The sequence below is a fragment of the Microcaecilia unicolor genome, chromosome 3, assembly GCF_901765095.1.
Source record: "Microcaecilia unicolor chromosome 3, aMicUni1.1, whole genome shotgun sequence".
Classification (NCBI taxonomy): domain Eukaryota; kingdom Metazoa; phylum Chordata; class Amphibia; order Gymnophiona; family Siphonopidae; genus Microcaecilia; species Microcaecilia unicolor.
In genome coordinates this window covers 251440653-251467066 of record NC_044033.1, presented here as the reverse complement: position 1 = coordinate 251467066, position 26414 = coordinate 251440653, and the positions used below count along the sequence as shown (strand labels likewise).

The following is a 26414-nucleotide window of genomic DNA, read 5'->3' as shown; positions in this document are numbered from 1 at the left end:
TTATTTATTTGTTGCATTTGTACCCCACATTTTCTTTTCTCTGTTTTATTTTATTTCTATGTATTACCTTTAAAAGTGGACTAACACTGCTACCTCAAATAAAGAGTGAAATTGACTGATTCAGTGTGTTCCCTCCCTGAGCCCTGCCCCTGCATGCATAGTATTACTACAGCAGTAAGCTATTCTTAGCAAACCCACCCCGTGCACATCCTTGCAATAGATAAAATCCAGATATTGGATGAGTCAGTGCTAAATACAGTGAAACCAGTGCATTTCGTCGTGTGATTCGGCAGGGCACAGAATAGCTAACAAACTCTACACTTTTGTTTATTTTCTCGTCCCTTCAATAAAGTTAGAAGAATAAAAAAAAATAAGCCAGCGCTGCTAAGTGACGATGTGCCCACAGTAAAGATGGCTGCCCTGTCACAACATTCGTTCGATCAAAGCAGAACTCTACCTCCTAAGCTTCACATCTACTGTCCCGCCAAGGCACCCCTAAAAAAAGAAGGGGCGCGGTGCCTCTCCGAAGAGACTCGCAAACTCCAATATTCCCCCCTTTCCCAGGATGCACCAATTGCATGCTTGGCTTGCCTGTGGCAAAGATGGCGATTCTAGGTCTCGCGAGACGAGCTTCGCACCAAGGCAACGCGGGTGAAACAAAATGTGTGGCGGGGCGGTGCTGAGTGGCCGTCGGAGGGGCTCGAAGCGGCCGCTGATTGGACGACGCGTCGGGAGGGACGGACACGGACAATTTTCACTTCCGGCTGTGACGGGAGGAGGGTGACGAGGTTGTCCAGTAAGACTAGAGAGAGACTGGGGGAAAAAAAGCCGACAAGAGAGAGAAGAACACGTAAGAGGAGAGGGAGCTGCAATCAAAGGTGCTGCAGTCAGAGACAGAGAAGAAGGGGTTCAACTGGGAAGAGACAGCCAGAGGGAAAGAAGAGGCAAAGGCAAAATGAGGGTGAGACAGATCCAATACAGAGAAAGGAGGTAGGGAAGAGGGGGCAAAAATGGGGAGAGAGAAAGGGGGGGGGCAGATTCAACACCAACAAAGACAGAGAAGTGGGAAAAGAAATTGAGAGATTAAACTGGGACGAGGCAGCCAGAGAGAAAGAAGAGGCAAAGGCAAAATGAGTGTGAGAGAGATCCGAGACAGAGTAAAGAGGTAGGGAAGAGGGGGCTAAAATGAGGAGTGAGAAGGGGGGGGCAGATTCAACACCTACAGAGACAATCAGAGAAGTAGGAAAGGAAATTGAGAGATTAAACTGGGAAGAGACAGCCAGCGAGAAAGAAGAGGCAAAGGCAAAATGAGTGTGAGCCACATCCAATACAGAGAAAAGAGGTAGAGAAGAGGGGGCTAAAATGGGGAGAGAGAAAGGGAGGGGGTGAGACAGATCCAATACAGAGAAAGAAGGTAGGGAAGAGGGGGCTAAAATGGGGAGAGAGAAAGAGAGGTAGGGAAGAGGGGTCTAAATGGGGAGAGAGAAAGGGAGGGGGCAGATTCAACACCTACAAAGATAATCAGAGAGGTGGGAAAGGGAATTGAGGGATTAAATTGGGAAGAGAAAGCCAGAGAGAAAGGGAAAGGAAGAGCAAAAAGATAGGGAGGGGGGGGGAGAAAGAAAGAAAGGGAGAGCCAGATCCAACAGAGACAGTTGAAGAGGGGGATTAAACAGAAGAGAGACACCCAGAGAAAAGGAGAGAGAGGAGGGTGAGTTGGATCCAACAGGTACAGAGAAAAGGTGACACGGGGTCTGGCAGGGGAGGATATTAAATTGGAGAGAAACAGCCAGAGAAGGAAGGTGAGGGAAGGAGGAAAAGTAAACAGAGGAGCAGGACCCAAAACCAACAGGTACAGAGATGAGCAAAGAAAAAGAGGGAGAGAAACAGCTGGGAAAAGACAAAAGGAGGTAAAGAGAGGAGAATGAGCCAGACCAACAAGTTAGGGGGGTGGAGGAGGTGAGAAACTACGGAGGGAACCTGACCCTGAGAGCAGGGGGAGGAAAAGGAAAAAGGAGGAATATAGCAGGCTTGGAAAATGTGTCACTTTTATTTTTATGTTTTTTGCTTCTCTAGAGTTTGGGGCCACTCCCTGGGACAGTGGCATCTCAGAGTGATGCTGGGGGAAGATTGGTAAGTGGGTCTGGGAGGAGGGATGGAAACTACTGGAAAAGTCAAATGTAGACAACAAGGCACTTTCCCTTTGAGGCATATTTTCAAAGCACTTTGGGAGGCTAAGTTCCATAGGTTTCTATGGAACTTTGGGAGGCTAAGTGCTTTGAAAATAAGCCTCTTTGTCTCTGACCTTATAAGTTAAAGTGCCTCATTCTGGGAGAATGCTTTTCGTAGGATGCCATGTTTTTATTTGTGGGGGACAGGGGAAGTGGTGAGAGAGGGTTGACAAGATGAGCCATTGGGTCTTTCTCAGCTGTCTTCTACCACCTCACCATGTTCTAAAACTTAGGCTTTAGTAGCAATAAATGGTACAGAGGTGGGTGGTCGCTTGTAGACTAATCAATTTATTCATAGGGCTGTACCGAATAGCATATTTTACTATTGACTGACTATAAATAATGAAGAATATTATTTGGCTGAATATGAATACAAATAATGGGCATTGAGCTGTAACATAAATAATAAAAGATGCGCCATGAAATCAGAGATCGTGTTTATTTCAGTAGGATTTAGCACAGCAGAGCCCTGGATTATTCATATTTGAATTGAAATCACTATTTGACTGAATACAAATAATATATTCAGGGCCAAATATTCGTATAGCTGTAATTTATTGAGCTGTGATGTTTCAAGGACAGCAATGTGCTCAGTCAGGTACTTCTGTTATGTTAATCATGTTAGTCATAAGTTTTCCAGATCGTATAAACAGTTCCACTTGGAGAAGTTCGGGAAGAAGGACACCTCTGTTGTCTTCAAAAACAAACCTTGGTGTAGGACCAGTATCAGAAAGATTTTGGCCTGTGTTAGTTAAAAGGGACTTGGCACCTTGGCACTCACACTGCTTGTGTTGTAACAGTGGTGGAAACGCTTCAGTCTTTTGACCTTAGTGCAAGAGTTCATCTTTAATTCTTTTCCGTCATAAATGGAGCTCAGAGCAGGTAACGCTGGGGCGTTTATATCCCGCTGTCACAGAGGTATTTGAGAACTTCAAAACCTTTTATCTAAGTGCCCAGGCTCCTCCTGTTAGATACCAGAATTGTTCCTTTGGACGAATGCATTCCAGACTAGTACCCCTTATCTATCCATTCCTGCTTCTGTTCCCTCAGTAACTGGAGAAATATTTTTATTTATTTAACATCTGTTTGAAGGAATTCACTCAAGGTGGTGTACAGCAAGAATAAGTCAAGCATAAGCAATAGACAATTACAGCAGTAAAAATATTCACATTAAAATACAAAGTATGGCAAAGTATACTACTTACAATGTCAACAAAATGCGCGATAAAAGCAATTTAATAGACAACACAGGGTGTAAGCAAAGATGGAACATATAGACGAGAGAGAGAGTAACAGGAGTAAGAAAACAAGGGACTAATTTAAAGAAAGTTGCAAATGAGGTCAGAAAGGTGCTTGATTTTTATTTTGACTAGGGTTGGAGTAGATAAACATGTCCTGCTTTAGTATGTGCAGTCAGTGTCACTCCTCGTGTGTTTGACTAGCAAGTTAATTACTTCTTCTAAAGGGAGGGTACACATTCTTAACCTATCAAAATTAGTCCAAAGGGAACCAGCAAACAAGAAAGAGAATTCATATTTTTCATTAGATGACTTGTAAAAGTTTCAAAGATGTTTTAATGTGATTCTGTGAGAGAAGATTGAAGGACTGGGACCTATGCTTTTTAAGGTGTTTAAAAATGTATTTGGAAAAGGATACAACGAGCCAGGTGAATCATTTTTTTTTTATTTGTAACTTTTTAATAAGGAGTTGTTAAGTCACTAGTGAATTATGAGGAACTGCAGCAAGACCTGGCTAAAACCAGGGGGCAGTGGGGCGGGCACCATGGTTTTCTCAACAGCAGACACAATCTAATGTGACATACTGCAAAATAAGAACATAAGCGTTGCCATACTGGGACAGTCAGAAGGTCCGTCCAGCCCAGTGTCTTGTTTTCAACAGTGGCCAATCCAGGTCATATGTACCTGGCAAGATCCCAGAACAATACAACAGACTTTATGCTGCTTATCCCAGGAATCGGCGGTGGATTTTCCCAAGTCCGTCTTAAGTACAAATCAATTTATGGATCCAGCTTCTCCTATATAAGTACTCAACTCTGGAATGCACTACCAAAAGCCGTAAAGACAATGTATGACCACCTCAGCTTCCGGAAATCATTAAAGACCAACTTATTCGAAAAGGCATACCCTACTGATTGAACTTAAATGCTTAACTCAGCAATACAACAAACAAAAACTTATAAAGAACACTATATAAGCCCTCTTCTCTATGATTCCCTACTGTGTTTGTAACATATTTATTTCACTGACTATAACATTACTCTGTATTTGTTTCATCACCGGAGGTAGATACCGCCTTACGGTATTATGTAAGCCACATTGAGCCTGCAAATAGGTGGGAAAATGTGGGGTAGAAATGTAACAAATAAATAATGACATGGTACACAACGCTGGGTACTGTAGTAAGATTCTCAGAGCCTTTGCGGATATTATGTTGAAACCCTGAACTCGGTGTGTGGCGACAATCAGAAAAGCAAGTAGAATGTGAAGAATTATTTAGAAAGGAACGGAGGATATTCTGTTTGTACTGCTCCATGATGCAGCCGCACTTTAAGTATCAGGTGCCGTTCTGGTTATCTCAGCTTAAAAAAAAAGAGACCTTGGCACTGGGAAAGGTAAAGGGGATGATGCAGCTCCCCAGTGAAGTTGGGGCTCTTATGCTTGGAAAAGAGACAGGTTTGGGGAGATATGATAGTGGTCTACAAAATCCTGAGGGGAGATTAGGGACCTTCCGTGACAGGGAAAGTATAGCTGAGGAATTTGATGTCAGTAGATGTGGTGAAAGCAGTTAACCAAGTTGAGAGGGGCATAGTTACAAATGGCGAACAGAAATTGGGGCCTGGTCTCGCTGACTTCCAGCCTATTTTTGTAACCACCAACCTGTTCCTCCACTAAGGATCCTCTATTCCTGTCTCAGGCTTTACCCCTCATCGGCTGACGGTCCCCTGTTTCCGGCCTAGGCTTTCTTGAACTCTTAACAACTCCGGTTTCCATCATTTCTGCTGAGAGGCTGTTAAACGCATTCATCAGCCTCTCTGTGAAAGAATATTTTCTTATTTAACTCCCTCAAGTCTTGCATCATGGCCTCTTGTTCCAGAAGTCTGCACTGAAAATTGTTTACCATGTTTGCCTTAGAAACACTTGAGTACCTCGGAGTCATAAATATCACTTCGGTATCTCAGGAACTGGTCCTCCTCCACTGAGAACACAACAGGAAGCCATGGGCTTAAATCACAGAAGGGGAGATGTTAGACCCAGAACAAGCTAAAGAGGGAGTGGATTTGATCTCCATCATCACTGGAGGATTTTTAGAACAGCTTAGACACGAATCTGGCCAGAGTCAGGGATGGACTAGATCAATGGATCTCGAACCAGTCCTGGGGGACCACAAGCCAGTTGGGTTTTCAGGATGTTCTTAATGAATATATGTGAGAGATTTGCATACCAAGGAGGCAGTGCATGCAAATTTATTTCATGCATCTTGGTGGTGGATATCCTGAAAACCTGACTAGCTGGAGTTACTGTACTATTGAATATACATGAGAGAGCATTTGGAAGAAAGAGGTGATGGTGCTCTTGTAGAAGTCTCTGGTGAGGCCCCATTTAGAGGACTGTGTGCAATTCTGGAGACCCTCACCTACGGAAAGATATAAACAGGATGGAGTCGGTCCAGAGTGTGGCTACGAAATTGGTAAACAGTCTCTGTCATAAAACATATAGGGACAGGCTTAGGAACCTCAACTTGTATACTCTGGAAGAGAAGGGGAGATGATAGAGACGTTTAAATATCTCAGGGGCATTAATGTACAGGAGATGAGCCTTTTTCAAATGAAGGAAAACTCTGAAATGAGGGGGTATACAATGATGTTAAGAGGAAATAGGCTTAGGAGAAATCTAAGAAAGTATTCATTTATGGAAAGGGTGGTAGAAGCGTGGAATGGCCTCCCAGTGGAGGTTGTGGAGATGAGGACTATCAGAGTTTAAGAAAGCGTGGGATAGAACTATGTTTATATTTAAGAAGTACATGTTGATCTGTTAAGTTTGTGCCGTAGAACATTATTTTGTTTAGAGAGGAATGATGTACTAATGTGATCCTGTATTTAATGGAAAAACTTAAAATAAAAAGAGTGGGATCGCTTAGGAAAAGGAGGAGTTAAGGATTACGGAGGATGGGCAGACTGGATAGGCCATTTGGCCTTAATCTGCCGTCGTATTTCTATGTTTCTATTCATTAAAGGTATCCTGAAAACCTAACTGGCTGGTGATCTCCTAGGACAGGTTTGAGAACCACTGGTTTAGATGCCCCCCCCCCCCCCCCCGAGGTCCTTCCAGACCTTTCCTCCCTGGATTTAATGCCAGAGGAATTGGTGGCCAGGGCGCTTCCAGATCAACTGACCTCCTTGATGGAGGAGTCAGGGTTTAATGTGAAGTGCAAAGTGATGCATGTGGGAAAGAAGAACCAAAACTAGAGCTACATGATGCAAGGTTCCACATTAGGAGTCACCGACCAGGAAAGGGATCTAGTCGTCATCTTTGATGATACATTGAAACTCTCTTCTCAGTGTGCAGCAGCTGCTAAGAAAGCAAATAGAACGTTAGGTATTATTAGGAAAAGAATGGAAAACAAAAATGAGGACGTTATAATGCCTTTGTATGGCTCCATTGTGCGACCGCACTCGAATACTGTGTGCAGTTCTGCTCACTGCATCTCAAAAAAGATATAGTGGAATTTAGAAAAGGTACAGAGAAGGGCGACAAAAATGATAAAGGGGATGGGACAACTTCCCTATGAGGAAAGGCTAAAGTGGCTGGGGCTCTTCACCTTGGAGAAAAGACGGCTGAGGGGAGATATGATAGAGGTCTATAAAATAATGAGTGGAGTGGAATGGGTGGGCGTGAATTGCTTGTTTCCATATCATCAAGCTGATCAATCCATAGACTGGTGGGTTGTGTCCATCTACCAGCAGGTGGAGATAGAGAGCAAACTTTTGCCTCCCTATATGTGGTCATGTGCTGCCGGAAACTCCTCAGTATGTTCTCTATCTCAGCAGGTGGTGGTCACACACAGCAGCAGCTCTGGCTAGGCCTCCAAGCCTAATCCTTAGGTTTTGTTGAGGCCTGGGGTTGAGGGCTCTTTTGAGCAAGTGCAAACCTGGTGGTGCCAGGTCCCTCCTTTTCTCCCCCCTCCCGCTGGCTCCGTTTAAAAAAAAAAAAAAAAAATATTTTTAAACGTCTTTAAAGGCGTTTAATTCGACGTTTCTTTAAACGTTCATTGCAGCTACTCACTGGGACACCAGTTCGTTACAGCTCGGAGCGGCAAGCAGGTAATTTTACCTTTTTATAGCGGGCAGGGGGTTCCCCGATTCTTCTCCTCGTGGCAATGGCGTCGGAGGGCGAGGGCGCAAAGGGTCGCTCCCCGGATCGCTGGAGCGCTTCTAGAGGGGATGCGGGGGTTTTACAACCTGATTCGCCCTTGATGGGTGATAGTTTAGTGACCGATGAATGTCCCGGTCGTTCCTCCGGCGTGGCGGTTTTTTCCCGCCATAAACGCCCATCCCCCGCTCCTCGCCTCCGCCATCTTGGCCGGCCACGCGGCTCGGACGGCTTCTTCGGGGCCGCCCTTGAGGTTGGAGACATTAATGCCATGAACGCCCTTAATTTGGGCGACGGCACAAAAGCGGCTAAAGTTAAGCGCCGTTCTTCCCGCGCGGCTCCTTCACAGAGTTTCGCGCCGGACGCCATTTTGGATGCGCAGCATGTCTCTCCCCCGCTATTGCGAGCGCCGGTTGAGAGTGCGTCTAGGGCTGTTGCCCAGGCTGCGGAAGTGCACAGTCTGGGGGGGTTTCTCCCCCGAGTTTGTTTTGCTGCTGCATCAGGCTTTCCTCATGCAAAACGCTGCCCCTGCTCCCTCTTCTGATAAAGAGGTTGAGGTTCCCAGAGGTAAACGCCCTCGGGTTGATTTCCAGGCCTTGGAGGACTTTTGTCTCCTCCGATGTAGATGAGGGCAGCGTGTCTGAGGTCTCCCAACGATCCCTTGCGGATTCCTTGGAGGAGATAGATCCCCGCTCGGATGGAGCAGATGACCCCTCTGCAGCGCGGCTTTTTAGCCCAGAGGATTTGCCCAACCTGTTGTTACAGGCCATGGACACTTTGAAGATTTCCTCTCCGGAGGACGTCTCTCCCTCAGCCCCTGTTGGCTCTGCCATTATGCTGGGGACGAAGCGCCCGCCTAGAACCTTCCACGTGCATGATGCCATGCACACCTTAATTGCGGCTCAATGGGATGTCCCGGAAACGAGCCTTAAAGTGGCTAGGGCTATGTCCCGCCTCTATCCTTTGGCTGTGAGTGAACGTGAGGCCTATCTGTGGCCTACCGTGGATTCTTTAATCACTGCGGTGACTAAGAAAACGGCGTTGCCGGTGGAAGGTGGCACGGCCCTAAAGGACGCCCAAGACAGAAGATTGGAGGCGGCCTTAAGGTCGTCCTTTGAGGCAGCTGCTTTAAGTTTGCAGGCCTCAGTTTGCGGCTCCTATGTGGCCAGGGCGTGCCGGACTATGGTGCAGCGGGCTTCCCCCTCGGATCATTCCTTGAGGGCTGATTGGCCGGCCCTGGAATCGGGCTTAGCCTATTTGGCAGACTTGCTGTATGATGTCTGGAGAGCCTCAGCTAAAGGCATGGCTCAGACAGTCTCTGCGCGGCGGTGGCTTCGGCTGAAACATTGGTCTGCTGACCACGCCTCTAAATCCCGCCTGGCTAGATTGCCTTTTAAAGGCAAGCTGCTCTTTGGGGTCGAGCTGGACAAAATCGTGACCGATCTCGGCACGTCTAAGGGCAAGAAATTACCAGAGGTCAGGGCTCGGGTTAGTACTCGTCCCGATACCTCCATACCGCCCGGGCAAGTCGGGTTCCTCTGCCCCCTCTTCCTTCAAGAGGAATTTCTCCCCCAAGCAGCATTCCTTTCGCAGAGACCGCCGTCCCGGAGGTGCTCCCTCCGGTCCTCCCCCAGGGTCTCGTACCCAATGACGGGGCCTTGGTCCACGCCCCAGTGCAGATTGGAGGACGGCTGTCCTCGTTCTGGGCGAGTGGACCACTATAACTTCAGACGCGTGGGTGCTGGAAGTCATCAGAGACGGCTACAAGCTAGAGTTCTGCCAACCCTTAAGAGACGGGTTTGTACTCTCTCCCTGCAAGTCTCCGGTCAAGCTGTGGTAGTGCAGCAGACCTTGGACACCTGATCCGCCTGGGTGCGGTCGTTCCGGTGCCAAAAAATCAGATTGGCAAGGGACGTTACTCCATTTACTTTGTGGTTCCAAAGAAAGGAGGTTCTGTCCGGCCTATCCTCGACCTCAAAGGGGTCAATCGGGCCTGGAAAGTGAGGCACTTTCGCATGGAGACTCTCCGCTCTGTTATAGCGGCAGTGAAGGCAGGAGAGTTCTTGGCTTCCTTGGACATCAAGGAAGCGTACCTGCATATTCCCATCTGGCCTCCTCTCCAACGCTTTCTGCGTTTTACAGTCCTGAGACGACACTTCCAGTTCAGAGCCCTCCCTTTCGGGTTGGCTACTGCTCCGCGGACCTTTTCCAAAGTAATGGGGGTCATAGCGGCCTTCCTGCTAAAGGAAGGAGTACAAGTCCATCCTTATCTGGACGACTGGTTGATCCGAGCCCCCTCTTATGCAGAGTGCGGCAAAGCTATGGACCGGGTAGTTGCTCTTTGAGCTCCCTGGGATGGATCATCAACTGGAAGAAGAGCCAGCTGCGCCCGACTCAGTCCCTGGTGTATCTGGGAGTTCGATTCGACACCCAAGTGGGCAGAGTGTTCCTGCCAGACAATCGGATTGTCAAGCTTCAGGCTCAGGTGGACTAGTTCCTAGTAGCCTCTCCTATTCGGACTTGGGACTACGTGCAGCTGTTGGGCTCTATGACGGCCACGATGGAAGTAGTGCCCTGGGCCAGGGCTCATATGAGACCACTACAGCTATCTCTGCTGCTGCGCTGGACTCCGATGTCGGAGGATTATGCTGTGCGCCTTCCCGTGGACCCAGCAGTGCGCAAGGCGCTGAGCTGGTGGACGCAGACAGACAAGTTGTCTGCAGGATTGCCTCTGGTGACCCGGAGTGGATTGTCGTCACGACAGACGCCTCTTTGATGGGCTGGGGAGCCCACTGCTTGGGAAGGACAGCGCAGGGGCTCTAGTCTCCTGCAGAGGCAAGTGGTCTATCAACCTCCTGGAACTCAGAGCCATTCGCTTGGTGTTATTGGAGTTCATCCCGGTACTCGTGTTGAAGCCTGTACGGGTCCTGTCGGACAATGCCACGGCTGTGGCCTATATCAACCGCCAGGGAGGTACCAGAGCGCCCCTCTAGCCAAGGAGGCTATGAGTCTTTGCCAGTGGGCGGAAGCGAACCTGGAGCAGCTTTCAGCGGCCCACATTGCCGGAGTCATGAATGTCAAGGCGGACTTTCTCAGTCGCCATACCTTGGAGCCCGGAGAGTGGCAACTATCTGCTCAGGCGTTCTTGGACATCACGAAGCGCTGGGGCCAGCCGAGCCTAGATCTGATGGCGTCATCGGCCAATGGCCAAGTGCCGCGCTTTTTCAGCAGAGGACGGGACCCTCGATCCCTGGGAGTAGATGCTCTTCTCCAACAGTGGCCGACACAAGAGCTCCTCTATGTGTTCCCGCCCTGGCCCATGTTGGGCAGGGTGCTAGACCGGGTGGCAAAGCATCCCGGCAGGGTAATCCTGGTGGGTCCAGATTGGCCCAGACGTCCCTGGTATGCGGACTTGTTCAGGCTCTCAGTCGACGATCCTCTGCGGCTGTCAGTGGAGCAGGGCCTGTTACATCAGGGTCCCGTGGTGATGGAGGATCCCTCTCCCTTTGGTCTTACGGCCTGGCTATTGAGCGGCAGCGTCTGAGGAAGAAGGGCTTCTCAGACAAGGTCATCGCCACTATGCTGAGAGCGAGGAAGCGCTCTACTTCTACTGCTTACGCCAGGGTTTGGCGTATCTTTGCAGCATGGTGTGAAGCAGGCTCACTTTCTCCCTTCACTGCTCCAATTTCTTCAGTGTTGGCGTTCCTGCAAGAAGGTCTGGAGAAAGGCCTGTCGCTCAGTTCCCTTAAAGTCCAGGTAGCGGCTCTGGCTTGCTTCAGGGGCCGCCTGAAGGGTGCTTCCCTGGCTTCGCAGCCAGATGTGGTGCGCTTTCTCAAGGGAGTTAATCACCTGCGCCCTCCTCTGCACTCAGTGGTGCCTGCGTGGAATCTCAACCTGGTGCTAAGAGCATTGCAGAAGCCGCCTTTGGAACCCTTGTCGAGGGCATCTCTGAAAGACCTGACGTTGAAAGCAGTCTTTTTGGTGGCTATCCCTTCAGACAGAAGAGTTTCCGAGCTCCAGGCGCTCTCATGTCGAGAGCCTTTTCTGCAGTGCACTGAGGCAGGAGTGACTATTCGCACAGTGCCTTCCTTCCTGCCCAAGATTGGTTCTCGCTTCCATGTGAATCAGCAGCTCTGTCTCCCTTCCTTTCGTAGGGAGGACTACCCAGAGGAGTACTCCGCTCTTGAATATCTGGATGTGAGACGAGTCATCATCAGATACTTGGAAGTGACCAATGATTTCCGGAAATCGGATCATCTGTTTGTCCTGTTTGCAGGTCCTCGTAAGGGTCTGCAGGCTGCTAAGCCTACAGTGGCAAGATGGGTCCAGGAAGCCATTGCAGCGGCTTATGTGGCCGCGGGGAAGGTGCCGCCTATCCAGCTGAAGGCTCACTCCACGAGAGCTCAGGCGGCCTCGATGGCAGAGGCCGGATCCGTCTCCTTGGAAGAGATATGCAAGGCGGCAACGTGGGCTTCGGCTCATACATTCTCCAAGCATTACCGTTTGACTGTGGCTGCACGGGCGGAGGCCCGGTTTGGAGCTTCAGTGTTGAGGTCAGGGATTTCTATGTCCCGCCCTGGGTGAGTACTGCTTCGGTACATCCCACCAGTCTATGGATTGATCAGCTTGATGATATGGAAGGTAAAATTATGTATAATCATACCTGATAATTTTCTTTCCATTAATCATAGCTGATCAATCCATAGCCCCTCCCAGATATCTGTACTGTTTATATTCTGGTTGCATTTTAGGTTCAAGTTTAGCCTTCAGTTACTTCAGGAGGACTTCGTGTTCAAGTTCTTCTTTCACTTGGATTCTTCAAGAGTTGAGACGACTTTGTGTTACAGTGAGCTGCTGCATTCCTCTCCCCTCCGTTTTACGGGGCTGGATTGAGACATAAATTCTGCCGGCACTCCCTCCCGCTTCGTGCGGCTGTAGGGCAGCTTTGTACCCCTCCCGCTTCGGCGGTGTTAGGGTCAGTCAGCTCCTCCCGCGGTTGCGGTTGCAGGATAAGCCAGATCCCCCCGCATCGGCGGGTGTGGTGTCCCTCCCCCGCTCCGCGGGGATGAGCTGGACGGATTCCCCTCCCCCACTTGTGTGGGGATGAGCTGGGTTAATTCCCCTCCCCCGTTTCGGCGGTGGTGAGCTGGGCAGAGTGTCCCTTCGTGGGTGTAATTCTCTAAGTGCTGAGTCCTGCGGATGGAGCTTTGATATCGACATACTGAGGAGTTTCCGGCAGCACATGACCACATATAGGGAGGCAAAAGTTTGCTCTCTATCTCCACCTGCTGGTAGATGGACACAACCCACCAGTCTATGGATTGATCAGCTATGATTAATGGAAAGAAAATTATCAGGTATGATTATACATAATTTTACCTTACTCTTTCCAAAAATACTAGGACTAGGGGGCACACAATGAAGCTGTTAAGTAGTAAATTTAAAACAAGCTGGACGTGTAATTAAACTCTGGAATCGTGGTTACTTCTTGGGATTCTGTTAGGTACTGATGACCTGGATTGGCCACTGTTAGAAGTAAGATACAAGGCCAGATGGACTTTTAGTCTGCCCTAGTACAGCAGATTGTATGATATGTTATGTTCCCCCTTCTCAACCCAAAGAAATTAACCCACATTTTCAATACCTCTGTTCATCAGCTCTTCCCCAGTTCTCTGTATTGAAGCTCAGTGACTGAAGACTTAACAAGGTCACATTTGGCAAGGCAGCGGCCCTGGCTAAAATTAAGAGCCTTGGGAAACCAAAGAAGATAAGATTAAAGAAGAAGAATGTCATATAATAGTTTGATGCAGACGCTGAGTCGAGCACAAAAGAAGTCCAGACGTTGGGTTTAGAAACTGCTGGTCTTGTTGCATTGCCTTTGAGGAAGTGAGAGCTGAGTCATGCCCACGTTATCTCGTTAGACAGACCGATCAAGCTTTCAAAGAGAATCATGTCTGTGAAGTTGAGCACCTACCGGGAGGGGAGGTGGGCGGTGGAGACCCTGCTGCATGGAGAGTTCGGGGCCTACCCCTCCAAAGGTGAGCGTTACGCCCTGAGCCTGACCTGCACTGCCTTACACATCCAGAGACTGGTGCCCAAGCCAGAGGGCGAGGACCAGCGCACTGTGGTAGCCTTGCGAGAGGTGGCGGGGTGCCAGACCCTGAGCATTGCCTCCGACACCCCCGCGGCCTATTTCTCCATCTACGCCTACCCACGGAAGAAGAGGAAAGTGGCTATGGGGTCCAGCCGTACCCGGCAGAGGCTGGTGCGCACATTCCAGGTGGACGGGACAGTTGACTACGCGCAGAACCAGGCTGTAGCGGAGAGGTGGGCTGTGGCAATCAAATGCCTTCTTCTGGGTGTCCCCATTGGCAGCGAGACTGGTAAGACATCTGCCCTGATAAGTTTAGCATTTGTCTAATCTCAAAATCTTAAGGGTTGATGCAGAAAGGCGCAGCCTGTTGTTCTGCGTATAAATATTAGCCTCGCAAAAATTTCTACCACAAAAACATTTTGCCACGCTGATACTTAGGTGCTGTCAGTCTTTTAAACTTTTTAGGCACTTCTGGATACAGAAGGAGACAAAACCGGCAGTTAAGCCTTCTCTCTGCGAACCCTTCTATGCTGCCCTGGACCTGCTGAAAAATTTGTCACGTTGTCCACTTGGCAAAAGCCACCGCTGCCTTTTCTGCCTCCCTTGAAATAGTTAACGGCCTTGTTACCATACATTTTTAATGCAATGTGTGGCCATGAGTAAAACACCCCTGTGGATTTCTCAGCTGTTAACACACACATACAAGCCTGCGGCTTTCTGCATTGGCCCCTTAGTGTCTTTGACTTTGCTTTTCCTGGTGTGCTTGTCTGTTTCACAATCCAACTGCTTCCCTTTCTGAATTTCTATCTATGTGTTCAACTTGACCTCAAGTGATTAGTTATCTCTCTCTTTCTCCCAGGTGAAACTGTTCTTATCTAGGCAGAGGACTAAAGGAAGGCTAAATGATGAGGTTTACTCTCTGATAAGGTTCTGCTGTGATAGCTTAATATGGGGGAGGGGGGAGGAGGAGGATGAGGTGGCACTAGGCCTGCCCTCATCCCAGGTCGCTGCCCCTAGCTGATTTATTTCCACAACATCCACTGATTCTCCCCCTCTGTTCCAGAGATCAGCCCTGGCCTCTTGCCTGGGCCCCGTCGGCTGCTGCTGTTGGTGAACCCCCAGGGAGGCAGGGGCCTGGCGCTGCAGCACTGTCACGCTCACATCCTGCCCATGATTTCTGACGCTGGCATCAGCTTCAATCTCATCCAGACAGGTGAGAACAGGGGAAAGGGGCGGGTGGCACTACAGTACCACAGGGAAGGGGGTTCATGAGAGATTCGGAAGAGATCGGTCACTTTTTGGTGCCTGTGCTCGGCTTCTGCCTTCGTTTTAAGACCGAGTTCATTTCCTCAGTGGGTGGGAGAAAGAGAGACAGGGAGTTATTCTTGTCCTGCATGTCTGTGGCCACCTTGGGCCTGGAACTGCCCTGGTAGACACAAAGGGGGTCATTCTGTTTTGGTGCTACAATGGCATTGTATAACGGCACCTGGACACCCAGAGGAGGAGCCTAATGGTTAGTGCAGCGGCCTGAGAACCTGGGTTCAGTTCCCCACTGCAGCACCTTGTCACTCTGGCAAGTCACTTAACCCTCCACTGGCCCAGGTACAAAATAAGTAGCTGTATATAATATGTAAACCAATTTGCTTGTAGCCACAGAAAGGCGGTTTATCAAATTCCATCCCCCGGCCTCACCATAAATCTCTTCTATTCTCTTATCATCAGAGAGACAGAACCATGCCCGGGAGCTGGTGCAAAGCCTCAGCTTGGACGAATGGAACGGGATCGTCATCATCTCCGGAGATGGACTCTTGTATGAGGTGATTACGCTGCTTTCTTCTGCCTCCTCTTCCCTTCTATCCCCCTTGTCCTTGCTCCCATTGTGACTCTTTGCATGGCATACAGCAGCAGCAAAACAACTTGTCTGTCTCTTCCCTCCATGAAAACCAAAGGTGACCGTCTGTGGCTTCCACAACATCTTTTCAGTGCTCTGAATCCACCGAGACATCCAATTTTTGCTGATAGCAGTCTTCTGTCTTCATGCATGTCTTCCAGCCTCCGATCCCTGCTCTGATGCCAGATTTGGGTGGTGACCCTGGAAAAGATAACGACCTGACATTATTAGAAATATGTGTTTTGTCTTTTGCCTGGCACTCTGTACGTCGCTGTCCTCCCTCTTTCGTTCCCTTCGCCCCTATCTCAGTCTCTCTCGCCTCCTCCACTTTTGCTTTCCTTCTCACCTCCCTGGCTGCTACACATGACCTCTTTGTTCTTCACCCCACCCCCCGGTGCAGGTCATTAACGGTCTGATAGAGCGTCCGGATTGGAAAGAAGCCATCCGAAAACCGATAGGGATCCTCCCTTGTGGGTCTGGAAATGCCCTTGCAGGCGCCATCAACTTCAGTGGGGGGTAAGAGCTGAAAGTTACTTAAACTCCCTGCATACAGTAATGGCGCAGTACTCTCTCCAATTCTCAGTAATGAGTTACCGGGTTGCGTCGGGGGGGGGGGGTGGGGGGGGGAAGCAGTACAGAGACTTGAAGGCCTCTTGTCATTGTGTTATATCAAGGGGAGGCTGTACAGGAAGGGTGCGGCCCTGTGAGGGAGAGTTGTCCTAACCCCCTGCATTCTTACTCCCCAGGTTTGAGCAGGCCCTGGCACTGGAGCTGCTCCTTAACTGCACCCTACTGCTATGCCATGGCGGCGTGGAACCCATGGACCTGGCCTCCATCACCACTTGCTCCGGCACCCGGTCCTTCTCCTTCCTGAGCGTAGCCTGGGGCTTCATCTCTGACGTGGACATCGAGAGCGAGAAGTACCGGCACATGGGTTCAGCCCGCTTCACTCTAGGCACCGCTGTGCGGCTGGCCTCGCTCCGCACCTACCGGGGCCGCCTCTCCTACTTGCCAGCCACAGACGGCCACCGGCCCATCTCCCGTAGCATCACGCTGGCCGCCAACGGGAGCCTGACCAATATCCAGCAGCACGCGCCACTGCACCGGACCATCTCTGACATGGGCTTATGCGAGGAACGTAACGTAGTGACCAAGCGCAATTCGCCCACCTCCGTGACAGACACTGGCGAGTTGCCGAGCTTCGAAGCCTCGCCTTCCCCAGCCCTCCTGGACTCGGACAGTTTCACCTTCGACACTGCGCCTGGTGCCCCTCCTTCCGATACACGCTGCACAGAATTCGCTAACACCCGTCAGATGTATGGACCCCCGGATGATCTCTTGGTGCCCTTGGATGAACCGGTGCCCCAGGACTGGGTGACGCTGGAGGGCGACTTTGTGCTGGTGTTGGCTGTATACCAGACCCACTTGGGTGCTGACCTGTTTGTGGCGCCTTTCACCTCCTTCGGTGAGGGTCTGATCCATCTCTTCTTCGTTAAGGCCGGCATCTCACGTGCAGCTTTGATTCGCCTGTTCCTCGCCATGGAGCGCGGAAGCCACTTTGAGCTGGAGTACCCTCACTTCACCCACTTGCCCGTACGGGCCTTCCGGCTGGAGCCCCTGACCCACAAGGGGATCCTGACGGTGGACGGAGAACGGGTGGAATACGGCCCTATTCAAGGACAGATCCACCGTCGGATGTGCAACCTCATCACAGGGACACAAAAGGTCAAGGTGTCCAACTCCTAGAACTTAAGACATCTCCTCCTACGTGCTGCGACTCTGGGTCGTTCCCCCAGGGTCTGGAGAAGGAGAGAATAATGGACATAAGGCATGGAGTCAGAGGCGAGGTTTGCATGGTTCCTGCGTGAGATGATAAAATGTGACATACCAGCTGGATTAATAGGGAAGAGCTTCTGTAATGATTGAACTGTGCCTTTGCCCCCCTCCCGTGCTGGTTAGAGATTCAGGGACACTGGATGCCTTTTTTCTAATTGGGTGCTGGGGTTTACAGATTTGGGTTTTAGATTGAATTACTTTCTTTTTCCAGATCCGAACGTTAGGCACAGGACATAACGAGCTAAGAGGGTTTAAAAGCAAAGTTGTACCTAAGGCAAGGAAGGGTAAAGGGACTTAGCAAATGTCAGAAGTAGCATTGGTGCATGAAGCAGGATTCGAACCCGGGCTTGCCCATCTCTCTGCCCCTGATCTAAACACTAGCCTGCTCCTGTGCTGTCTCGCCCTCCTCATGGGTCATCTAGATGATGGAAGGCTCCCTGTCGGTTTGGTTCATGGTGTAACAGCAGCTTTTTGAGCCTGCGGTCAGAGAGAGATTTCACAGTAGACACCCTGACACTGATGGATCCATCCTCTTCTCTGCCTACACTGTTCTATGTCCTTAATAGAGAGGTTTCCCTCTGTCTTTGGTGGAAAGATCGACCTCCTTTCCCCACTGTCTTTTTGATATGCATCAGAGAGGAATTTGGAAAAAAAGCAAAGTTGCAGGGGGGGGCGGGCCTAACCCGGGGCGAGGGACCTGTCTTTATAGCATGGGGGGTGAGGTGCAGACCTTTCACGCTGTGCCACATTCACAAGCGAAGGATTGCTCCAAAGCAGCCCCCCCCCCCCCACACACACACACACATCCCTTTCTCTTCTGCTTGGCTAGAGACTGCCAAAAAAAATCAAGGAAATGTTTTCCCAAGATCCCTGGGGTCAGAAAAAGGAGTGAGCGTGGCACAACGCCAGAGAGGTAGGGAGGGAGCCTGGCACAGTGTCCGTCCCGTGTCAGAATAGGGTACACTGGTGAGGGCGGGGCGACCGAGGGGAGGCTCTGACGGGTTTTTATGTGGGAGGTGCCCCCATCTCATCCTGAGATGTAGCTTCCAATTTATCCCTGGAAACAGCTGCTTCCCAGTGAGGTGGAGAAGGGAAGAGACTCCTTTCTGGGAAAAATATCCCTGGGCTCCAGTGAATTTTTGGCAGTGTTTCAGGCATGTGTCTTGAGGCAGGCATTGTCTTGCCGAACTGTGCCTAGAGGAGTATGGGGAGGGGGGGGGGGGAAGAGCGGGCCTAGCCTCCAGTGTAGAAATCAGACCAGACAACTTTAGCGGAGAGGGGGGGAGGCAAGAGGTCATACAGCCCACTGCAAAAACAAAGGTCTAATGTATTAGTTTCCTTCTAACACCCTCCCCATCCCCATTCATGGCATTTAGGGAGTGAGGCGCAGGTGCAGAGCTGACACATATGGGGTGAAAGACCTAGGTCCCTGGGGGTATTTAGGGGACCTGCTGACACCTGAAGGGACCAAAGAACTGCTTGAGCCACACTGACTCCTGCCTGCTTAATGGCAATTTGCACTACAGAGCTTGGCCATTCCCCTGGACATGAGAAGGGGGTTGTGCAAATGAAAAAGTGACCTCCCCAGCTTGACCTTTGAGCCCTGGTTTTGAGTGTGTGAGGGGGAGGATGGAACACAGAAGTATTCCACATTCCAGGGGGCTTTAAACACATGAATATATGAAGGCTGTTTAACAGGAAAGCTACCTGCTGTGTAATTGTTAAGTTAACATTTTTTCATGAGTGTCTTTTTCAATGGAAGAGTTTACACTAAGCTTCCCCTCCCCTGCTGCAAATGTATGACCACTGGCTCACACCCAGGCTCTCCCCAATGCCTCCCAGACAGCACCTTCTCCCCCCCCCCCCCCCCTTGCTGATCAGTGAAGCAGACCCCAAAAGATTTCCCTCATGTCTGCTGCGTGTACTGTGATGGCTGAAGCTGCCTCTCTCTCTTTTGGTGGAGGTGGGGGAGGAGGGATTTTTACATGGGTGGTAACAAAATGCTTCATGCCCATAAATTAATGAAGTTGGATATATGTGCCTGAACCTCTCTGTAAGGGTCTGTTTTTGGTGAATTCCTAGATGCAAAACTGCACATTTTTTTTAAATTTTAAGCAAGTTCTGCCACCCCCAAATCCCTTTGCATGTGTCACCCCCTTCTGATCTCCCTAGAGAAGGGCGAGCAGGTAGGGGAAGAGAGAAAGGTAAGGTGGCTATCGCCACTTTACTTACACTCAAATTTTGTGTGTAGCTACTGCATCTCTTCTTCCCCCCCCCCCCCCCACCCCACCTCCAATACCTCATCAGTGATGACCAGTCTACAGTCTAATTAAAAACAACTTACTATTGAACCTTTGAAGGCTCAGTGCTAAGGCCTGCTAAGGGCTTAGATCTTTGCAATTTAAAAGAAAAAAATGTCTTTGTAATTTACAAGAACAAAAAAATAAACCATTGAAAATGTGTGTCCGATTGTAACCACAGGGCAGTGTGTTGAGGGGGGAGGTGGTACCCGATGTTTTTTCCTATCTCAGCACCAGTGTTGAGGGTGATCTGTGAAGTAAAAGCGCTCAAGTCCATTTGTCTGCCGTCCCCTCCGTACGCTCCCAGTTCAACCACCGGAGGAGGTCTTCACGGGTGAGCTGCATTGATACTAGTCTCCATTACGTAGCTTCCCGCTATTTCAGAACCTGTGGAGTAATTGTGTCCATTAACCAGCAGGTAGAGATAGAGAACTGAAAACTGAGCTGACACATTTTGTTACGTTTGTACCCCGTGCTTTCCCACTCATGGCAGGCTCAATGCGGCTTACATATACAGGTATTTATTTGTACCTAGGGCAATGGAGGGTTAAGTGACTTGCCCAGAGTCACAAGGAGCTGCCCGTGCCTGAAGTGGGAATCGAACTCAGTTCCCCAGGACCAGAGTCCACCACCCTAACCACTAGGCCACTCCTCCACATATCTCTCTTGGCATCCAGTCCAGCTCAGTATTTTCTTTCTCCAGCAGGTGGGTGGATACACTTTTCAGCCTCTGGTTCTGAGTGATTTGCTCCTGGTCCAGTTAGTCAACTGGTCCCCAGTTGAGCTTTGCAGGTGCTTGAGTCTGCAATGATATCTGGAGGTCTTCACATCTGGGGTAAGACTTGTGGAGACTGAGCTTGGGGGGAGCAGCTGGCAGTGGTTAGTCCGACTAAAGTTTGAGTCAGAACCACTTGAAAGGCCGCAAGTCCTACTTAGTGCAGGGGAGGGATCTTGACTCACCACTTGGGACTACGTTGTGCCTGTCGGGGTGAATGGTGACTCCCACGCAGGCAGTTAAGCGGGTTTCCTGCTGTAGGACTCACCAGGCATCATTGGGGTGTTGCAGTGTGTGCAAGCCAGGAATCCCACAGGCTTAGAGGACTTTCTAAGGCCTTTCCAATGCATATAGACGTTCAGGAGCTGATTACAGCAGAATGGGTCTCACTGGAAGCGGGGCTGAGAGTAGGAACAGCCATGGCTCACCTCTACCAATTGGTTCCAAAGGAGAAATAGAAATTGCAGCTTCACAGGGTGGACTCCCTTGTTATGGTGGTGACCTAAGAAGACCACCTTGCTGTTGGAAGGGGGCATTGCCCTAAAAGACCTACAGCATAGGAAGGTAGAAGGCTCGCTGAAACAGGCCTTTGAAGTGGCCTCTTTGGGCCTTCAAGCGACAGTGTGCAGCTCGTTTATGGCTAGGGAATGCCTGAAGTGGCATCAACAGTTAGCAACACAAGACGGGTGCCATAATGCCCAGCTGAAAGTGGGGTTGGCCTACTTGACGGATGATATTTATGACACATTATGGGTTATGGCCCACAGTATGTCTTAGGCTGTCACAGCACATCGGAAACTCTAGTTGCAGCATTGGGCAGCGGATGCAGCATCAAAGTCATGTCCAGTTAAACTGCCCTTTCGGGGCAAGTGGCTATTTGGAGAAGATCAGGGGCTGACTACAGAAGACATCTCTTGCGGCTCGCCCTGATATCGTTCAATTCTTGTGGGGCGCAGGTCACTTGTGGCCTCCCTTTCCATATGCTGTGTCCAAAGTGGAACCTTAATTTAGTCCTTCAGGAAGGCCTCCTTGAAAGATTTTACATTGAAGACAGTGTTTTTGGTGGCTGTTGTGTTGGCATGTAGGGTTTCGGAGCTTCAGGCTGTCTTGTCGGAATCCCCTTCTCTGCTTTTCAGAGGCAGGGGTCTCCCAGTGCACGGTTCCTTCCTTTCTTCCGAAAGTGGTATCAGCATTTAGTCTCAACCAATCTGTGGAGCTCCTTTTGTAGAGAGGATGAAGAGGCTCAGTATTTTTCCTTTAAGCTTCTTGATGTGTGTAGAGTCTCATTAAATATCTGGAAGTCACAAATGAGTTTTGCAAATCAGACAGACTGTGCTTTTTGGTAAACAGAGGCTTGGCCTCATGGCTTCCAAGCCCACAATTGCTAGGTGGCTGAAGGAGACTATCACGTCAGCTTTTCCGCTTTTGTAGAAGCAGGTTCCTCAGGTGTTGCGGGCTCATTCTACGAGGCATACAGCGACATACTGGGCAAAGACTACCTTACTGTCTCTGGTAGATATTTGCAAGGCGGCGACATGGTTGACTCTGCGTACTTTTGTCAAGCACTACAGTGTAGATGTTGGCGGCACACTTGGAAGTGAGTTTTGGGGCTTTGGCTCTAAGGGTGGGGGCACCAGGATCCCACCCACTGTGAGGATTTCTTTTATACATCCCACAGGTTCTGGAATAGTGGGAAGCTATGTAATGGAAGGAGAAATTAGGTCTTTTTCTTTCCATTAGATCTTCCCCCTAGTCCAGAGGCCCGCCAAGGTTTCTTTTTTTTTCAATTTTTTATTTATACAGTTTTTTTACAATTAACACCAATAGCAACAGGTCAAATTCCACAGTAGATTAATACAACTTACTTCGTTGTGACTATAAACAACGATTCCTAAGCAAGATATAAACCCCATCTACCCTCCCTCCCTATTCCCCCCCCCCCCCCCCCCCCCCCCGCTCCTTAGAGTGTCTATGTAGTTGGTTCTATATGTTCACATTTGCAGATAGCCAAGTGTTATAATGGTCCCATATCCTCATGTGGTGTGCCAATTGTCCTTTGCGCATTGCGGTGAGTTTAGACATCAACTGGATGTAATTCAGTTTTTCCAGCACAGCTGGCAGGTCTGGTAACTGAGGTTTCTTCCAGGCTGCTGCCAATACCAGCTTGCCCGCTACAAACACCTGTGTGGCAAATTGGTGCACATGCTTTTTGACTGCTGGCGGTCTAAAATGTAGAAGACAGTAGTCCATTCTCATCTGATATTGAATGGTTGTCACTGATTTTACAAAGTCCAATATCTTTTTCCAGTATCGAGCTGCATGAGTACAGGACCACCAAATATGATACATATCCCCCTCCATCCCGCAGTCCCTCCAACATAGGGCCGAACCCGAATTATATATTTTAACCAGGCGGCTGGGAGTGTAGTACCAGCTATATAAGATTTTGTGCCCGTTTTCTACCATAGCGCTGGATACTGAGACTCTAAGCAATGATCGGAAGGCCAATGCCCATTGCGTGAGGTCATATGAGGCCCCAAGTGCAGTTTCCCATCTATGTGTATAGTACTCTACCGGATAGGTACGGGCTAGTAGCGCTTTATAGAGCCTGGAAACACCCCCTCTCCCTCCTCCTCCCGTCAATCCTTTTTCCAATTGTGTTTCTTCCAGACTGAGTTCCTCCGCCGCTCTACGGCTAATAAAATCTTTTGCCTGGCAGTATTGGAATGCTTGCAGCGGGGAAAGTTCATGTTCCTGGCAAAGTGTTTGGAATGATGGTGTCTGGCCTTGTACATGCATTTGTCCCAGCTCACAGAGGCCCATATTCTCCCATTCCTTGTATGCTGTGTCTATTCTACCCGGGCCAAAATGTGGGGCAAATCTTAAGTATGTGTGCTTAAAGTATATTCGCTCCGGGAAAAATTGTTCCCTAATCTTACACCAAATAGTGAGTGGCCACTGGATAATTGAAGGGCTCTTTTTAGTTATTTCCTTAAGCTTATGTATCGGTAGTCAGGGTATTGCCCAGAGTGGGTATGGATCTAGCCAGCTCTGCTCTATACAGGTCCAAATTTTCCCTGTATCTTGTAGCCAAATTGCCAAAATGCGCAGGTGAGCTGCATAGTAATAGTTGCGAAAGAAGGGCACCCCCATGCCCCCTCTGTCTCTAAACTGATACATTGTCTCCCGCCGTACCCGTGGTGGTCTCTTCCTCCAAATAAAGGAGAATACTCTACCCTGTAGACCCCGAAAGAAGGAGTCCGGAATAGATATTGGGAGGGCCATAAATAGATACAGGAGCTTTGGAAGGACTACCATTTTTAAAGCATTAATCCTACCTATCCAGGATAAATTCAAGCCTTCCCACCGCTCTAGCTCCCGGAACAAGTCCTGCACTTTATTAGGGAAGTTATTGTTAAAGATATCTTCCAGGCGGCGTGGTATGTTAACCCCTAGATACCTAATGTACTTGCTGGCCCATCTATATGGATACTGCTCTTTCAACAATTTTAGGTTGGTACTATTTAAGTTCACATCAAGAGCTTCTGACTTCTCAAAATTGATTTTAAATCCGGAGACAGCCCCATATGTCTTTATTTCATCCCCTATGATCGGGAAAGCTGTTACAGGATCTTTTATGGTAAGCAAGATGTCATCTGCAAATAATAAGATCTTAGTTTCAAATCCCCCCCCCCCCTTCAGGCCCTTGATGTCTGGGTTGGCTTTGATTTTAGTCACCAAAGGCTCCATCACCAGGGCAAACAGCAATGGGGATAGTGCGCATCCCTGCCTAGTGCCTCTATGGAGCTGGAAAGGTCGAGTTAAAGTCCCATTAATGCGAACAGTTGCCTCTGGGGTCTTATATATAAGGTGTAGCCATTCTGCAAATTTCCCCCCTATGCCCACTTTCTTCAAGACCGCGAAGAGGAATGGCCAGCTGACCCGATCAAAGGCCTCCGCGTCAAGCGACAGTATGCATAGGGGTGTTTTGGTGATTTGTGCCCCCTGCAATATTTGCAAGGTTCGCCGTATGTTATCAAATGTTTGGCGATGTTGCACAAACCCTGCCTGATCTTCATGTATAAGTAAAGGTAGATATTTCTGCAGTCTGGTGGCCATGATCTTGGAGAATATTTTATAGTCTACTCTAAGCAGAGAGATCGGTCTATATGAACTACATAGTTGGGGATCTTTTCCTGGTTTTGGCAGAACTGTAATTGTGGCCAAGTTCCAGGTGGGTGGTAAACCCGTTGATTCATCTAGCGAATTAAAAACTTTAATATGGGGGCTAGCAATTTCCCGAACAGTTTGTAGAATTTATTAGTGAATCCGTCGGGACCTGGCGCTTTATTGAGGAACAGATCACGGATTGTCTGTTCCACCTCTTCCAAAGTTATGGGGACTCCTAACATGTGGGCTGAGACCTCGGGGAGTGTCGGAAGATCGACATCTTCGAGGTATTTTGTAATCTCTTCCTGTCCACCTTCATCTTCTGGGCTATAAAGAGTCTTATAATATCCCCTGAATGCCGATTCTAAGAAGTCAATATCTGAGTGGATATTACCCCCCTCATCTTGTAAGCCCCCTATCAAGTTCCTGCTAGCTTGTTGTGCTAGTTTATGGGCCAAAAGCCTGCTGGGCTTATTGCCAAATTCAAAGTTTTCAGTTCTCTGTCTCCACCTGCTGGTTGATGGACACAACTATCCCACAGGTTCTGGAATAGTAGGAAGAACTAATGGAAAGAAAATGATCAGGTAAGACCTCATTTCTTCTTTAATGTTACTCTGCCCCCTTCCATGGAGAGAGTGCAGGAATCAGGACTACAGCTCCCAGCATGCAGTGGAGTAAAAGCAGGCCAGGGTCAGCCTCCAGCTACCACCCTATGCACACATTATCTCCCCTAATTCTAGAAACTCAGATGCCCAATGTTATACTGTGTGCAATGTTGTCTTTGTGCATGTAACTCAATAGAATTATTAGTTGCCAATTGGCCCTAATTAGTTGCTTTAGAAATGTTAAGTAGTAGTAGTAGTAGTAGTTGCATGCCGAACTGCCATTAGGCAGTATCGTATAAATTATGCGCACTAAATCCAGACCACGCAACTGAAAGGAGGACATCGACCTGGGAGGGGCATGGGTATTCTATCGAGGGTGTGCCGAGCTTGCGCACCCATGATAGAATACAAAATTAAAATTAGGCTCGTAACTGCGGCCTTACTCTAGTGTTCTATAATGGCTAACTGCAAGTATAATTGCTGATAATAGAATCCACAGTTAGTACCCATCATCCTGGCACATAACCTTAGGCGATCTATAAAGAGTTAGTCCTGGATACGTAGTTTGGGTTTTCAAAGGCATGTACCAGACTGTTTCAGCTTTGAAATAGTGTATGTACTGTGTATATCCCTCCCCAAAAACTCAAAGGAAAGGGGAGAAAAATTCTGTTTCCATACTACCACTAGCACCAGAGTCCCAGCTCTGTCATTATCACTGCCTGCGTCATCTACTTACATAAGAATATAAGCGTTGCTATAGTGGGACTGACTGCAGGTTCACCATGCCCCGTATCCTGTTTCCAACCATGGCCAATCCAGGTCACAAGTACCTGGCAAGATCCCAAAAGAGTAAAACATGTTATGCTGCTTAACCTAGAAATGATTTTCCCAAGTTCATCTTAATAATGGCTTGTGGACTTTTCTATTAGGAAATTATCCAAACCTTTTTTTTAAACCCTGCTAAGCTAACTGCTTTTACCACGTTCCCTGGCAACGAATTCCAGAGTTTAATTATACGTTGAGTGAAGAAATATTTCTCCGGTTCATTTGAAATTTACTACTTTATAGCTTCATTGCATGCCCTCTAGTTCTTGTATTTTTGGAAAGAGTAAACAAGCAATT

At 48.9% G+C, this 26414-nt stretch overlaps 2 protein-coding genes across 6 annotated transcripts in view; both read left to right on the top strand.

Annotated features, from left to right (window-relative positions):
* The window catches only part of LOC115466521 (sulfotransferase family cytosolic 2B member 1-like), a 1032539-nt gene that overhangs the window by 944360 nt on the left and 61765 nt on the right, over nt 1–26414 (top strand). The window lies entirely within an intron of this gene.
* On the top strand, nt 744–19890 carry SPHK2 (sphingosine kinase 2). Of its 5 annotated transcripts, none has more exons than XM_030197769.1 (7): nt 744–850; nt 2077–2133; nt 13279–14004; nt 14779–14928; nt 15438–15532; nt 16007–16122; nt 16353–19890. In XM_030197769.1, the coding sequence occupies exons 3-7, from the start codon at nt 13572–13574 to the stop codon at nt 17350–17352; spliced, it is 1794 nt and encodes a 597-aa protein (XP_030053629.1). In that variant the 5' UTR covers nt 744–850; nt 2077–2133; nt 13279–13571; the 3' UTR covers nt 17353–19890. The 5 variants fall into 5 exon arrangements, with proteins under 5 accessions (XP_030053629.1, XP_030053628.1, XP_030053630.1 ...); XM_030197768.1 differs by having other exon boundaries at nt 744–878; XM_030197770.1 differs by having other exon boundaries at nt 744–961.

Excerpts from the sequence above, each read along its gene's own strand:
- SPHK2 (XM_030197769.1), top strand. The coding sequence starts at position 13,572 with ATGTCTGTGAAGTTGAGCACCTACCGGGAGGGGAGGTGGGCGGTGGAG. Across the intron at positions 14,929-15,437 it reads CTTCAATCTCATCCAGACAG|AGAGACAGAACCATGCCCGG; the intron begins GTGAGAACAGGG and ends TCTTATCATCAG. Across the intron at positions 16,123-16,352 it reads GCCATCAACTTCAGTGGGGG|GTTTGAGCAGGCCCTGGCAC; the intron begins GTAAGAGCTGAA and ends CTTACTCCCCAG.